Source organism: Triturus cristatus, chromosome 8 (genome assembly GCF_964204655.1).
Source record: "Triturus cristatus chromosome 8, aTriCri1.1, whole genome shotgun sequence".
Lineage (NCBI taxonomy): Eukaryota > Metazoa > Chordata > Amphibia > Caudata > Salamandridae > Triturus > Triturus cristatus.
The window spans coordinates 316,236,698-316,253,900 of record NC_140591.1 but is presented as its reverse complement, the minus strand read 5'-3'; the positions used below and the strand labels follow the sequence as shown (position 1 = coordinate 316,253,900).

At 47.6% G+C, this 17,203-nt stretch overlaps 1 protein-coding gene across 1 annotated transcript in view; it reads left to right on the top strand.

The window, feature by feature from the left end:
- MIPEP (mitochondrial intermediate peptidase) overlaps positions 1–17,203 on the top strand; it is a 596,799-nt gene that overhangs the window by 418,463 nt on the left and 161,133 nt on the right. Inside the window, exon 17 of the mRNA XM_085621596.1 lies at positions 9,896–10,017. Within this exon, the coding sequence (XP_085477722.1) occupies positions 9,896–10,017 (122 nt within the window). The remainder of the gene's footprint in view (positions 1–9,895; positions 10,018–17,203) is intronic.

Here is a 17,203-nt window from a genome sequence, read left to right as displayed (position 1 = left end):
TGTGCATTCACTCTAGACAGTCACACGAAGGAAGCTGAGGTGTTTCCTGCATATCCTGATGGCCCATCACCAGTCTGATGGGTCCTTCTGAGCTAGAGTGGTGGGAGGAGTTGTTGCTGACACCTGAATAGGGCTGTGCCTGTCCTCTCAAAAGCTGTTCCACCCCACTGTACTGTGACTGCAGCCAGGTCAGGAAAAGGCAGGGTCTTGTGCACTACAAAGATTTTCCTTTGAAGTCTAAAATCAGAACACTTCTGGACTGAGGACATTTTGCCAGGAAGAAAAGCTGGATGCTGTAGTAGGGACTGCCACGCTGCCTGTTGCTTTGTTCTGCTGGCCTGCTGCTTCTGTCCTGGGAGTGAAAGGACTTGGCTTTGTTTTCTACATCCTACTTCCAAGGTTCTCCAAGGGCTTGTACATGCTTGTCCCTTGTTAAGAAGTCTCCAGGCCATCAAAGACTTAACGTACTAGTGCCTGGGCTCTTCTGCTGAGAGTCCTGATTTGCCAAGTGGTGCCAAATCCAGTTCCTGGGCCCTTGCATGTGAGAACTGGTAATTTTAAGGAGTAAATCCATGCATCGACTCCCAGCGTCCTTTTATTCGATACCAGCTGTAAAAGATTGATGTATCACCGCTGCCTGCACGGAAGCGTGGTTCCCGCATCACAGCACGTCAGAAGAATCGCTGCAGCGTGAGTTTGACCACTGCGCCACTGAAGTGTTCTGCTCCAGCTCCGATGCATTGACTGCTAAATCATTGGGGAATTGACGCAGCGCCTGCCTCGCCCCTGTGGAATCAACACAGCGCATCTGGAATTTTGACACATTGTCCCTGGGCACCAATCTCTTCATGACACGGCACTGCAGGAAGGAATCAAGTCTGCGTGTCTGGAATTCGCTACATCACCTCCCCTGCAGTAAGGAGCCAAAGCGTCGCCTCTTCTACCAGTAAGGAAATGACGCATCACCTCCTCTGCCGAGGAGCAAGGAACCAACGCCTCACCTCCCCTGTCTGTAAGGTACTGAGGCGTCTTGTGCTTTTTCCGGCGCCTCACCTGCGCCTGGTCTCGTATTTGATTTTTGACGCATCTAATGAACTTTGTTGTAAACTAACGCATCCGTTGAGTTCTACGGACTAAACTTGCTTAACTCCTTTAAGTGATAATTTGACTTGTGTGTGTTGAAGTTTTGTAATTTTGGTCTTGTTTTATTCAGACAAATATTGGCTATTTTTCTAAACTGGTATGATGTCCTTTTATAGTGTTTTCACTGTTATTGTGTATCTATGTACAAATGCTTTACACATTGCCTCTGAGATAGGCTGACTGCTTGTGGCAAGCTACCAAGGGGGTGAGCAAGGGTTATCTTAGCTGTGTAATCCCCTTATCTGAAAGAGACACATTAGTGATAGATTCCTTACCTTAGAATATCCCCAGGCGTCAGACTGGATCCTGAAAGTTTTGCTAGCAGTACCCCTGCGTGTCAGTAGGTGGCGTCGTGCGCCTCCGCCGCTGGCGTCGTAAGCGCCGATATGATGTCACGGAGACTACTTAGGCACCACCCATGCGCGCTGACATCAGTTCTTTCTTTTTTCTTTTTTCCGCACCAGCGAGCGCAGATCCGGTTAGAGCACGTACCTTGGTCACTTTTTGACTACCCTTTTTGAGACTTTTGTCTCCTGTACTCCTTGGTGCACGTAGGGATGCCTGGATTGAAGTCTTGTGGGGCCTGCCGTCGCAATATGTCGGTGGCGGACCCCCACGATGTCTGCCTCTACTGCCTGGAGACCGACCACGACTCCCGGTCCTGCCGGGACTGTCAGCCATGGCCCCGAAGGCCTTGAGGGAGCGGTGCCAGAAGCTGCTGGAGGTCCGGCACTCGTCCCAGCGCCGTTCCAGGTCCAGGGACCTTTCCCAGGATCTCTCGCGGGGCCACAGTCGTCGCTCCTCGGGCTCCAAGTCTTCACCCTCGGATTTGGGTAAGAGACGACACAAAAAGAAGTCGAAGAAGCGAATTCGCTCTCCGACGTCCCCCCGTTGGTCCTCGGATGCGGACGAGGGGGACAGGGCTTCTGATCCCGTGGCTCCTCTGGAGCCTCGGAGTCCCGCGGCCTACCCACCTTACCCAGGTCCGTCGGCGACTCCCGAACAGGTACAAGAATTTCTTGCTACCATGGACCACCTTTTTAGGCCTCGGGCTCGCGCCAGGGCGCCTTCGGGCCCCGCGGTCCCATGTCCGGATCCTGTTGGGCGCCGCCGGTGGATCCAGCTTCGGCGCCACAGGATCCGGCGCCATAGGCTCCGGCCCCGGCGCCACAAGGTCCAGCGCTTCCGACTCCGGCCCCAGCACCACCCTCGGCTTCGCCCCCGGCGCCGCAGTGGGTGCAATTCGTCCCGCCCTTGCCCAGGTTCCGGGACCATTTTGTTCCAGCCTGGGATCCGCATTGGGACGCGGCACCGGCTCGGCCCCGCCTGGCGCCGTTCCCAGCACCGTTTCTGATGCCGTTTGTTCCTTCTCCGGCCCCAGCTCTGCCGCCGCTGTCTGTTCCCCATGCGACAGAGGTGGAGGACGACTGGAAGGGGTCCGAGGACCCTCTTGCCCGTCAGTGTGACTCCGAGCAGGACTGGGTGGACGACTTGGCTCCCCCGCCTACCATGGAGGAGGGCGCCTCCTACACGATGGTGCTCCGTCGGGCAGCTGAGGTTCTAAATCTTGATCTCCCTACGGTGGCCCTTAAAACTAATCTCCTCACTGAGGTGCTCCAGACGGCGTCCACTTCGTCGGATCCCCCTCCCTCACTGATGTCTTGTTGGGCACTTGGTCGCGGCCAGCCACAGGGGCCCCTGTGGATAAGAATGTCGCCAGGCGTCACCGCCCGGCGACCCCGCTTTTCTGACCACTCATCCTACGCTTGAGAGCCTGGTTATCCAGGCCTCAACATCCCAGAGTGCCTTTCCCACGGCTCCGCCGGATAAAGACTCTAAGAAGCTGGAACAGTTCAGTAAGCGGTTGTTTTCTTCGGCCAGCTTAGGGCTGCTGTCAGTGAACACCGCCTGCTTATTGTGCCGCTATTCCCACGCGGTGTGGGATACAGTTGCACAGGTATTGCCTCAGTGTCCTGAGGAGACCCACGCTGTGCTGTCCCAAGCTATTGCCGAGGGTAAGGATGCGGCTAAGTTCGCCATCCGGTGTGGTTTGGACACCGCTGACTCACTGGGTAGGGCGATTTCTACGACTGTGGTGCTTTGTCGCCACGCCTGGTTGAAATCTACCGGGTTCTCGCCTGATGTCCAGAGCTCTCTCATGGACATGCCCTTTGATGGCACTCGTCTGTTTGGCGATAAGGCGACAGTGCACTGGAGCGTTTCAAGGACTCGCGAGCCACGGCCAAGTTCTTGGGTCTTTCCGCAAAAAGCCCGGCCACTCCAGGGTTTTGTTCCTTTCGTGGTCACGGCAGAGGCGCCCAGGCACATTCCTTCAGCAAGCCTGTGCAGAACCAGCCTCAGCGTGGCCGCGGACGTGGCTTCCGCAGGGGTGGGTCTGGGAATCAGCGTTGGGGTCAGTCCACCTCTGCCCCCGCTGCTTCTACTTCCAAACCTTCTGAATCCGAGCTTTGTGGAGCACCCCACGCTGGTGGGTGGCAGGATCCGCCACCACCTCCCCCAGTGACGCAATATCACATCTGACATGTGGGTGTTGCAGATCATCCGCAGAGGCTACTCTCTTCCCTTTCAGTCCTCCCCTCCAGCCATGCCACCTCGGTGCCACCGCATGTCGAGGGATCACTTGGTACTTCTCCAGCAGGAAGTCACGGCCCTCTTGGCCAAGGGGGCCATCGAGTGCGTTCCTGGAAGTAGGGAGTGGTTGTTATTCCCACTACTTTCTGGTCCCCAAGAAGGACAAAGGGGGCCTGCGCCCCATCTTGGACCTCTGGGGCGTCAATCGCTTCCTCCAGAAGAAGAAGTTCAAAATGCTGACTCTGGCTCAGGTCCTGGCTGCCCTCGACCCTGGAGACTGGATAAGTAGCGTTGGACTTGCAGTACGCATATTTTCACATCCCCCGTCCTGCCGGCCCACCGACGTTACCTGTGGTTCACGGTAGGCCAGGAGCATTTTCAGTTTGCCGTGCTCCCCTTCGTCCTTACCGGCGCCCCTCGGGTGTTCACGAAGGTGATGGCGGTGGTCGCAGCTCACCTGCTTAGGTCGACGGTGTCAGTCTTCCCTTACCTCGACGACTGGTTGTTGAAGGCGGGCTCGCCCCAGGCAATCGTCAACCACCTTCAGACTACGGCCGACCTCCTGCATTTGCTGGGGTTCTCCATCAACGTGCCGAAGTCGCAACTCAGTCCCTCTCAGAAGCTCCCCTTCATCGGAGCGGTTCTGGATTCAACGCTGTTTCGGGTTTATCCTCCCGAGCAGCGAGTCCGGGATATTTAGGCTATGATTCCGATCTTTCAGCCTCTGTCCCGGGTTTCATTCAGGATGACCCTCTGGCTCCTGGGCCTGTTGGTCTCCTGCATCCTGCTAGTGCATATGCGGGCTCTGCAGTGGAATCTGAAGTTCCAGTGGGCGCAGCATCAGGGCAATCTGTCCGATCATGTCCAGATCTCGGAGGGCACTACACGACATTTGCAGTGGTGGCTCACGAATCGCAATTGGGTCAGTGGCAGATCCCTCTCCCTTCCCCAACCGGAGCACACAGTTGTGACAGATGCATCCCTCCTGGGATGTGGAGGCCACTTGGGAGAAGCGGAGATCAGAGGCCTCTGGTCTCCGGCGGAGTCCCGGCTCCATATCAGCCTTTTGGAGCTTCGGGTGATCCGACTTGCACTGTAGGCATTTCTTCCCTCTGTCCAGGGAAGTGTGGTGCAGGTGTTCACGGACAACACCACCGCCATGTGGTATTGCAACAAACAGGGCAGGGTGGGGTCCTGGACCCTATGTCAGGAGGCTCTGCGCCTCTGGACATTGCTGGAACATCAAGGCATTACCTTGGTGGTTCAACACCTGGCAGGTTCCCTGAACGCCAGGGCAGACGAACTCAGCCACCGGGGCTTGATGGATCACGAATGGCATCTGAACTCGGACGTGGCGCAAGGTCTCTTTCAGCAGTGGGGAGAGCCTTCGTTAGATCTATTCGCCACCGAAGAGAACGCGCAATATCATCAGTTCTGCGTGTTGGAATTTCCAAGGCGACACTCGCTAGGTGACGCTTTTCGTCGCGAGTGGAGTTGCGGTCTGTTGTTCGCCTTTCCGCCTATACCACATCTGCCCAGAGTGCTGAAGAAAATTCGGCGCGACCGGGCCCAAGTCATCCTTGTGGCTCCAGATTGGGCACGAAGATACTAGTAACCCGAGCTACTCCCCCGATCCGACTGCCTCTTTGGGAGGATCTTCTGTCGCATCAGCAGGGAACGGTCCTCCACCCAAACCTGTCCAGCCTCCACCTCCATGCGTGGAGATTGAGCGGCGACAGTTGACGGCTTTTGATCTTCCTCCCAAAGTCTGTGATGTCATTCTGCCAGCCAGGCGTCCCTCCACTAAAACGGTATACGCCTGCAGATGGAACAAGTTTGTGGCATGGTGCACAGCTAAGGCCGTGGATCCCCTTTCTCCCCCTCTTTCCGAAGTCTTTCTGTTACCTTCTTTCTTTGGTCCAGCAGGGCTCTGCTCTGGGCACTATCAAAGGTTATCTTTCGGCCATCTACGCCTTTGACGGATTCCAGATCAGCCTTCTCTCTTTAAGTCCCCGGTTGTTAACCGTTTCCTAAAAGGTATTATGCACACGTTTCCTCCCGTGCCGTTCATAATGCCTCAATGGGACTTAAACCTTGTCTTGACATATCTGATGTGCGCCCCCTTTGAGCCCCTTCATACCTGTCCTTTGCGTCTTCTCACTCTCAAGACGGCTTTCCTGGTAGCTATCCCCTCTGCCAGGAGAGTGAGTGAGCTCCAGGCTCTTTCTTCTAAACCTCCTTTCCTTTCTGTTCATCCGGACAAGGTGGTTTTAAGGACCCATCCTTCTTTCTTGCCAAAGGTTGTCTCGCCCTTCCACATCGGGCAGACCATCACTTTGCCTACCTTCTTTCCGCCTCCGCTTCCTTCCAAAGAGGAAGAGAAGCTCTACCGTCTGGACCCAAAACGTGCACTCTCGTTCTTCCTGAAGTGCACACAACAGTTCCGGGTGGATGACCAGCTCTTTGTTGGCTACGTGGGTGCCAAAAGAGGTCGGGCTGTGCACAAACGGACCATCTCTCGGTGGGTCGTTCTCTGCATCAAGGCCTGTTACTCGTTGGCTAAGAAGGAGCCTCCTGCGGGGCTGCGTGCCCGTTCTACCAGGGCGATGGCAGCCACTACTGCTTAGGGACGCGGCGTCCCCTTGCAGGACATTTGTCAGGCAGCTACGTGGGCCTCGCTGCACACGTTTACCAAGCATTACTGCCTTGACAGTCAGGTCCGGAAAGACGGCTTCTTTGGCCGTTCTGTTTTCCGTGACTTTCTGGTGTAATCTATTCGCAGACCCACCACCGGGGTTGGTATTGCTGAGGTATCTATTCTAAGGTAAGGAATCTATCACTAACGTGTCTCTTTCAGATGCATAGTTAGTGATAGATTCCTTACCGCCCCACCCATCCTCCCCGTTCTGCGAACTGATTCCTAGGGTTAAGGTCATCCCTTTCAGGGCCCTAGTTTCATGGCACCAGTGGTCAGTTTCTTGCATGGCTCTGCGTTCGTGGCGCGGAAAGTCGTGTACAGAACTGACGTCAGCACGCATGGGTGGCGCCTAAGTAGTGTCCGTGATGTCATCTCGGCGCTTACGATGCCAGTGACAGACGCGGAGCCACACAACGCCACCTACTGACGCGCAGGGGTACTGCTAACAAAACTTTCCGGATCCAGTCTGATGCCTGGGAATATTCTAAGGTAAGGAATCTATCACTATCCAATGTCTCTTACAGATATATTGTTAAACAAGTAGTAACTTGTGCACCCTGACTAGAATGAGGGTCCCAATTTGGATAGGGTACAAAACACTGCCAACTAGAGACCGCATTTCTAACACAATCTCTTTATGTTGCTCTCTCACTCCCTGTTTTTTCACTGTCTGTTGTAGCATCCTCTCTCTGTCTCCCACTAGTTTTTTTTTTGTTGTGCAGTTTTTTATAGCGCTAACTCAATCCAAACGGATTGGAGCACTTTACATGAGCACCAGTTACTTTACACAAGGATGCATTCATTTCTTGGTAGCCCCCGGTAGATTAAGTAATTTGCCCAGAATCACAGGATGTTGAGCCAATGCTGAGATTCAAACCTGGTTCCCCAGTCCCAAAGTCAGCAGCTCTGGGCGTTAGACCACATCCTCTCTCCAGCAGTTGGACAATGAGCAGTGCAGACCTAGTTTTCACAGGGGTCTTCAAGTGCCTTTCATTCTGCTGTTACTCACGCTGCAGTTTTTCTCCTGTAGGGAAACTGTTTGTTCTCGAATCTCCCCAAAAAATAAACACACACAGGACACATTAGTTTGAATACGTTCTAAACAGGCAACTGCTATCTTCATAGTTGAACAGCAACCGGGTGTTTCATGTGTCATTGTTTTTGAGAATTTTCACTTTGATCACTCTTTTATCCGTCTGTCTATTATTTATCTATCTATCCATCTTTTATCTATTAATTTTTAAGTCACTTAACCACTCACTGTTTTATACCCTCCCGTTTTTTGATCATCTTGTTTTTTTTGCATAATCCGATGGTATTGGAGCGCTTGTTCTGTCCTCCATCTTGCCATAGTGCTAACACTAGCCGATGTTGTGGAGCGCTTTAAGTGCTCACCAGTTACATTACACAATGACACATTCATTGTAGTAGGCAGGAGGAAGTACAAGTGATTTGCCTCAAATCACAAATTGTTCAGCCAACCCTGAGATTCAAAACTAGTCCCCCTGTCGGCAGCTCGGGCCTTAATGCCACATTCTCGCCTCAGTTCAAAACCTCTTAACTGTTTCTCACTATCATTTCCGCATTTGTTCAGCAAGACCCCATCAACACCCAACAAGCACTGAAAAAAAATCAATAGATCTCAGCAATGCCCAAGTTATTGACCCTGTCAAAGTGAATTTCTTTTAGCCATGTAGTCTAGCAGCACGTCTGCTGTTCAGCATGGCTGCAAGTCACTTTTGCTATGATGCGGCCAGGATAGACCACATCATAGTGCTTTTCTGTTTTCAGAGGAGCAGGACAATAAACTCAACTTGGTGGACAAAGAGACTTGGCATTGGCTCAACCCTGGGATTCTGGGCTTTTAGAACTTTCAGCCATGCTGAACAACGGATGTGCTGCTAGACAACATGACTAAAAAACATTGACATTCACATTGACAGGATCAGTAGCGCGGGCATTGTCGAAACCTATTGGATTTGCCAGTGCTTGTTTAAATTGGTGTTAGCCAAAATGCAAAGCATCCATGCTGATGTACAGCATGGCTACAAATCATTACCTAAGCCAAAAACTCTTATAGACCAGACCTATTGGGTTTGCTAGTGCTTGTTTTCTTTGCTTTAGTCAAATACAGATTAAGTGGTTTCCTAGGAGTCATATGATATTCGACGCAAGGCTCTAACCTGGTTTCATAGTTCCAAAGTGACCGCAAAGCCACATCCTGTCCCCATGTTACACATTGGAAAGCTTTGGAGCCCTTGATGGACAAACATTATGAGGAGCTTGGGTTAGCATGTGTCAGATCAAAAGCAGCTTTCAGATCAACGAAACCTATGTGCAAATGCGCCCCCTTCAGTTTGGTATAATCCCATGCTATGCAAAGGAGCCTAAAAACCTGATCGATCGTAATAACTCTCTATCTAAAACCCGCTTGCCACGGGGAAAGGATATTGTTGTAGTCTATCCAGTGGCTAAGCTTATTTAAAATCAGTTTTGCATATACTTTTTGCACGGTGTCAATTTGGCTGATTGGCCAATAGTTGGCTAGTTCTTGCTTTTTCCTTTTTTTTATAAAGGGCTCTATTTCAGCCCTTTTCCATGTGTCTGAACTGGTGCTACTGTGACCGTTGCATTACACAGTAGATTTACATATGGCACCTACTCTGCTGTATCATGTTTCAAAAGGTCCCCTGGTATTTTGTGGGGGACCAGTGCCTTCCCTGTTTTATTTGCAACAATAGCTTTCCTGGTCTCGTGTAGATTAAAGTGGAGGGTATATGTTGATTCAAAATAACATAGATCAGCCCAAGTGATTCTTGCAAAAGCTTCGATACCTCCGAATACAAGTTAGTGAAATGCCTACTCCAAGTTTCAGGGTCCAAATGATGGTCTGTGGTAGTATAACCATATTTACTACTATGAGCTATATACTTACCATAGGTCAGGTGGACTATATGGAGGTGTTAACGACGGAGAGCCTTGAAGTCACACATTCATCAAAGGTCTCGTCCTGCTATCAAACTTATTGCAGCATATTACTCCTCCTGGTCATCGGGAAAAAATAATATGTTGATGCCTCTCCTCAAAGTCCAACATCCACCTGTCCCCAGGTCCCAACCTGACATGCTCACATCTAACTCTAGGACAAAATCCAGAGGCACTCCAAAATTGCCCTACCATTTCAGGCTTTCAAAATCTCCAACCACCACCCTAATTCCAGATTTGCCTCCTCTGTCACACTACCATGTCCCTATACCATAAGCCTTTCTTCAAACCGTTTGCTTTTACTCTTTGTAAACCTCTGTAATGTAACACTCCAGGGAATATTGCTTGGACAGTCGAAGTTAAGATTTCTATTATCTGAGCTATGGCCCCTAATCACACTTCTCTTCTCTAATGTCCCTAGGAGTTACTTTTCAAAGATTCTTTTGCTAAAATATGTTTTCTGTTTGTCTTTTCTAGGCTTGGCAGCTGCGATTCAGCCATCTTGTAGGCTATGGTGCTAAATACTATTCTTACCTCATGTCCAGGGCAGTGGCGTCCATGGTTTGGAAGCAGTGTTTTGTGAAAAACCCATTTGACAGGTACAAAATTCAAATAATAATGGCAAGTGTATGGTTTGTTTGTATTTCTCTTCTTTTAAAATTAGGAGGCTCTCTGCAGCTCCCTTTATAAATGAAAATTGGTTTGCTGGCTGACTTTATCCCAACAGGCCAATTTGAGTTTGACAAATATTTCTATTTCCTAAATATGATTCTTTTTTTATATTATGTAAACATGCCCTGGTTCCTGTTACTCGTAAACATTTATCAGTAGCATCTTAAATAATAACTGTGTGGAAATAGTTGGAAATAGCTGGTTTCATTTATAAGGTTGCATGCTATAAGTGGGCCTGTGCATGAGTGCTCCTGTGCACTACTTTTGTGAAATGACCATGACATTGAGGGGTGAGTAGAGTGCATTTTCCCCATGTGTATAAAAATCACAAAGCTGTTGTGAAGAGGTTTGTGGTATTTACACATGTGCAGTTGCTCTAATTGCTCGGATTTATGAAAAGCAGGGGCATGGGCTTTGCTTAATTTGTAAAAGAAGGCCTGGGGCCCAAAGTTTGATTTAAAATCCCACAATCAGTACTAATGAGTGTTGGGGTGCCAAATCTCAAGGCTGTTTAGTCTTGATTTTGCCTCATGCACCTTTAATCCACTACCAAACACTCCATGCCCCTTTATCTCACTCATGCAGGTTCCTGCTTTCTCCGTTTGTCACGTTTTTCCGCCCTCTTGTGTGTTTTTCCCTTGATTGCTCTAGGAATAAGTCTGATGAGGAAAAATAAGTGCCAGTCCTCAAAATTAGTGCTGTGGGCCCCCACCTGCATCCTCCTGTTCCAGTTGAGTTCTGTGCACGGGTATGGCCTCACGACAATAAATAGGATACCTCTATGCCCCCTATCTTTACTTTACAGTTAAACCCTTGACCTATTACACTGAGCACTTTGCACTTTGTGGAAGGAGCCATGTCTGCTGCCTCGTGCATATTTATTAGACCTCCAAATAGTTACTAGGTTGGATTCGATAACTACCCACTTAAAATGTCCATAGTGCAGATACTCATGTTGGAATTTCCATAGTGCAGGTACTTATGTTGGAATTTCCATAGTGGAGGTACTCATGTTGGGAAGACAGCATACTTAATGCTCACTGCCACATTCCGATTGATTGTGTGCTTAATGCAGTGCCCTTCAGTCCAATCCATGGCCTTCATAAAGCAACTTAACTACTAAGATATTTGGCTCTTTATCCAAACCTCTTGTTTACGAGGAATGGTTATTAGGTGGTTAGTGATGATATACAGGTAGTCTTGGTCAACTTGGTCCACTCTGATTACCTACAGATGGTATTGGTTGTAAATAACCCAGGGTGATGGTTTCAATTCTGCTGGGCAAGACATGAAACAAAAACTATGATGAAATGTTTACCCTGTTGGCTTGCAAACCACAGCAATATGTTACACTAAGTGTCTCATTTACCCCCTTACAACCATACAGGCCTATTCTTCTTCTTTTAAAAATACAAATGTGATTATTATGACTATCTGTAAAAGCTGGCTTGGGTGTACATTAATTATTGTATAAAGTTCATTGATGTACATATTACATAAAATGACCATCCTTTATAATGTGCCCCGTACACTATTCATTTTCTTGGTGTGGAAGGTAAGTTTGAGTGTGGCGGATTGTTTTAATTCCTTTAGTTTGTGTTATTTTTCCTTTTGCTTTGTATATTTCCATTCTCTGATGGATACTTTTAACCGCAAAGTCTTCACCTTGTGAATACCCAAAGATGCCAGAGTGGAACCAACGTGTTTTCTGAACATTGCCCCAACTTCCCAGCAGATGGCATTGGGCGACTCCCAGTCAGCTTTGTTCTGCCCCGGATGTGACACCGCAGCCACATATATGTGTCACCCCTGCACTCTGACTTCAGTTCCTTTCTTCCAGTGCATTTGGACACTGGGTGGAAGCTAGTGCCCTTAACTGTTTCTAGGGCCAGTTAAATGGCCTGCAGGCATCGAAGGCTTTCCAGCCATCCATTAAAGGGAAGCTGGCCCAGGACCTCTGGAACAACACCACAGCCATGTGTAATTGCAACAAGCTAACAACACCTTGCGGATCACAAATGGCACCTACAACAGAAGGTGGCAAAGGGTGTCTGCCAGGAGTGGAGAGAACCTGGCTCGATCTCTTTGCCACCCCCGAGGTCGTGCATTGTCAACACTTTTGCATGCAGGAGTTCCCAAAAACCCGCTCTCTGAGAGTGGAGTTCAGGATTTTTGTAGGCCTGCCTTCCTTCCTTATAGCGCAACGTTCACTCCAAGGAGTATCTTGGCGCTTTTGCGGAGAAAGAGCACCTGATAGGAGAAGAGCTGGCAAGAACTATAATATCAGAGCTTCCTCTGCCTGCTCTCCTAGATTTCTAAAGACGATTAGGAATGACCGGCCCAAGTCATCTTAGTGAATTCAGATTGGGCCAGGAGAGTGTGGTGCCCCGAAATTCTATGCATGAGGAACTGTCCTTCGCTCGGGCTGCTGCTTCTGGAGGCTCTTGTGTAGCAGCTCCCATGCAGGGTCTTGCACATATACCTGTGCATATATGTGCAATCTACATTTATATGGGTGTGTGGAGACTGAACGGCGACAATTAATTCCTCTCAACCTCCCTTTCAAAGTAGTCAACATCATTCTAGAAGTGTCCATCTACCAAAACAGTTTACGCCAGACACTGGGATAAGTTTGTGGCCTGGTGTAATTCCCACCATACTGGCCCATTACTGGCAAAGTTTCCAGATGTTTATTTTTTGTGTTTCCTTTAGCCCAGCAAGGCCTTGCAGTGGGCACTGTGAAATATTATTTGTTAGCACTGAAGGCCTTTTTGCATTACCAGACCAACAGTCCTTTAAATCACCTGTTGTGTGATGCATTTTGTTAAAACACTGGCCTGTATGTTTTCACTCAGGCTTTTTATGATGCTGCAGGGGACCTTAATTTATTTGGTCCTCACTTTGCCGCTGACTCTCAAAACAGTCTACCTCACAGCGAGAACCTCATCTCATCGCAAGCTTCCTTTTTCCCAGACAATCTGGTGTTGTGGACTAGGGCGGCATTCTTGTTTTAGGTTGCACTGTCTTTTTATGTCAGACAATCCATCAGCCTTCCAGCTTTCTTTACCTCACCCTTTAAAAGCGGAGGAGAAGCTTCATCGATTGCACCCCAAAAGAACTCTGTGCTTTTACATCAGTCGTACTAAGGACCATTGGGTGGACGATCAGCTCTTTGTGGGGTTTGCTGGGATGAAGAAGAGGTAGGCTGTGTGAAAAAAGACCATATCCAGGTAGATAGTCCTCTATAAAAAATCTGCTATGCATTGGCTAAGAAGCATCTCGAGGAGAGTGTAAGAGCTACTACTGCAATGGCATGCAGAGTGCCTCTTCTGAATATCTGCTAGGCCGTGTCGTAGGTGTCAATTCACACATTCATGTAGCACTACTACCTTGATAGCCATGGTTTGGGAGGGTAGGGTACTTTGTCTGTTCAATCCTGTATGCCTTTCTGGGTTGAGATATTCCACAGACCCTCCACTTTGGTACATATTGCTTTAGTATCTATTGACAAGGTGAGGAATCTGTGGTTTGATGTATCCAGAAGAAGAAAAAAGTACTTTCCTTTGGTAGCACTCTTTCTGGGGGATACTCTACCTAACTGCAGATTCCTCCTGCCCTCCCACCTGCCCGCTCTGTGCAATGGACTGTTTTTTCCATCCATAAAAAGATCCCAATTTAAAGATCTGCACACTGTCATGTCTGATGAGCTATTAAGGTCCACGTCCAATGACACAGACAAAGTCATGAAAGAATCTGAAGTCCACGCATGTTGTCCCTCCACTGTCACTTCTAGCGTGGGACAATGATGACGCTCACCCACTTAACTCCACCTGCAATTGCACTGGAGCAGCGCTGAGATAAATCTTCAGATCCAGTATGACTTTTGGAGGTATTAACAAGGTGAGGAATCTGTGGTTAGACAGAGTATCCACCAAAAACAGCATTGCCTAAGGTAAGTAACATGTTTGTTTGTTAGGTTTGATAGTGGGAGACTAGCGAATATTTTATGAGTATTCATTCTGAGGTTCATGTTCTATAGGATCAAATTGTGATTGTCATAATGTAATACCTTGAGAATGTAGGTTTTTATTAAAGACACGTAGGCTAACATTATGCATTCTCTTGCAGCACTTAAAAGAACACTACTGAATATAGCAATTCAAACAGAACTTAGAATGCTGACAGTACACTATATAAACTCCAGACATTCCAGGATCCTCTGCTTTGTATGATGCTGAACGTTTTAAACCAAACTTCATACTACTATGAACCACCTTTAACTCCACTGCCTGACAGCACTTTCGGGCATGTTGACCATCAGCGCAATATTTCCCTCAAAATATTTCAAAACTAACAGAAACAACTTAATCTCTATTTATGGATCAGATTAACCACAATTTTGAATCGATACAAACTAAGACATTGTAACACAACCCTCCTTATTTCCGTTTATTTTTCAAACAACTAGGATGAGAGGAAGGGATAGTGTCCTCCAGCTTCCATGTCTTTAATAACATCGAAATTCACTAGACTTTACATTATAAGAATCGCACGTTTATTATAACCATGGAGGCTACCAATATGCATGTTCAAAGCCCTACAACCTGGGTTCAGGCACATGCTCCACAGTTTCAAATTGAATCTTGAAAAACACTTTCATTTGACTAACTGTCTGCCTTTAAAAACGTCTTCCGACTACTTTTAGACTAGACTGCCAAATCTTGAATTTTCTTTCAACCTAGCTAAGCCAGTGCCTTCCTCCTGTATCACTGCCTTTAAATGTTTTGGGTTGGTAGCCGCAGCCACCCCTTTAAATGGTCTGAAATAATAAATCAGAAGCTGCTGCTCTCAATCATTCCTTTTTTGCTGTGTACGACTCTCAATTTCTCTCATGCACCAGAAATTTGGATACTCATCATCTAGTATAAAGCACTGAGTCTATAGTAGTCTTCGTCCTTTTCCAAATCTTGAAATGTACACCTCAAGTCATGTAATACCTGTTAGGACTCACTAGCGCCTTCACATTTGAAACCCTCTTAAAAGACACCAAACATAGAAGCATGACCAACTTTCGAGTCAACTCTTTTAATCCTATAAACCTATTTGAAGGACACATTTCATAAAGTCTAAAATTAAATCTCACATACTAATATATGTGAACCGTGGCGGGCTTCTTTAATAAATATCTTTCATTATTGTGCAAATGAACGCCTCCCGTCAAACCCACTTTATCATTCACCAACCTGTGACCTGCCTCCATCGCAGATCTGTAACCATTTATCATCCTGTATCACAAACCATTTTCATATAAATCTGCCAAATAATTTGCTGCCTCTACCACAGATGCCTCCATGGGATTCAAAGCCCTCTCCTTGCACCAGTAAACCCAGGCATTCCATGCATTTCTGTATCTGCGCTTTGTCCCTGAAATCCAAGATTTCCATAGTAGTTTTGCAGACTGTACAAAGCCCCTCTGAATGCTCCAGATTACTTTCTATTCTCCAGTCACAAAGGTTGAGCATCCCACAAAACCAGCTGATGCCCTTCTCCTTCTCAACCTTCTAGAAAATCTTAATAATAATAAGTGATTCCTCCACCATCAACTCCAAGACACCTGGGAGCCATAGCTGTGACACCCAGAACAGTGTCACCAAAACTAAATGACATTTCTGTCTCCTGACTATTACTAGAACACTCTGAATCATCGAGAACCTGTGTTCCCTCTTCAGTCCTGCAGAATGCATCTACTGCTAGCACGCCCTGATACGGGCTTCAACTAATGGCTTCAGCTTCCAGTTGCTGCAATCCTTCACAAGGCTTGAATTCCAATATGCCACCTAGTTCTCTAAACCTGGTAGAGTCTCTGCTTTTAGTACAATATTGTGCTCCAAACAACAATCCTAGAGCTCTAAAGCCAGATCCACTAACCTCTTTGAAAGAGTTCCCTCCGACCTATTTACGTAACTCATGGCTGTTACATTGTCTGTTCTTAGCAACACAGACAGACTCTTTGACATTTCCTTGAAAATGCTCAACGCAAGCCAACCTGCCTTCATCATCATTGTGCCTCCAGGTCCCCAAATCTTGCGCTTCAGCCTGATGTGCTCGATCTGACCCTAGAACAAAATCTAGAGGCACTCCAAAATTGTCCTACCATGTCAGGCATCCAAGATCTCTAACCGCCAACATAATTCCAAATTTGCTTCCTCTGTGAACTCTACCTTGCCCGTATTACATAAGCCTTTCTTCAAACTCTCTGTGTTTACTCTTTGCAAGGCCCTGCAATGTGGTAATCCAAGGAATATTGCCTGGACAGAGAAAGATAAGAGGTCTGTTATCTGAGCTATGGATGCTAATGAAACGTCTCTTCTTTATTGTCCCTAGAAATTCTTTCTGCACCATCTTTACTTACTTGGCTGGCAGCCTCAACAAACCTCAACTGTGTCCACCTGAAAACCTAAGAAATCTAACTCTCTTGTCGGAACCATATGTTATTTCTCTACATTCACAATAAAACCTAAATCCTCCAGAAGTTCCCCCACCAAAACTAAATGCTTTTAAATCTCCTGCGAGTTTTGAGACATAAGCAAAATTTTGCCCAGATAAATTCTCATCCATTAGAAAGGCAACTACTGGACGTAAAACTTTGATGAAACACTACGGAACTGGGGAGAAAACTAATGGAAGGAAACAAACCTAGACTCCTTAAATTTATCATCGCCCTCCGGCCTTTGTCTTTTACTTTACCAGGAATAAACTATTGACAAATACCTTCCTTCCTGCTCCTATCTCTACAGTTGCACCCTTTTGCAACATGTGCTTCAACTCTGAATCAACTACATGTATCTATTCCTCTGACCACACAAAGGCATTCTGTAAACTCTATTCTGGACCCTCTTACCAATTCAAAATCTCATGGGTTGCTTCCTCCCAATTGTTCAACTTTCCTTCCACCTTTCCATGGGAAAAACAAGTGAACGTCACTTACTCACCCTGGGTGTTTGTAAATGATTGCAACCTTCCCCTTCAACTCCTGCCTCTACCACGTTTACCCCTCTAAGTGAAAACCCTGGTGTCAGTTGGAAACTCCAGTAGCTACCTCTTTGTTGATAA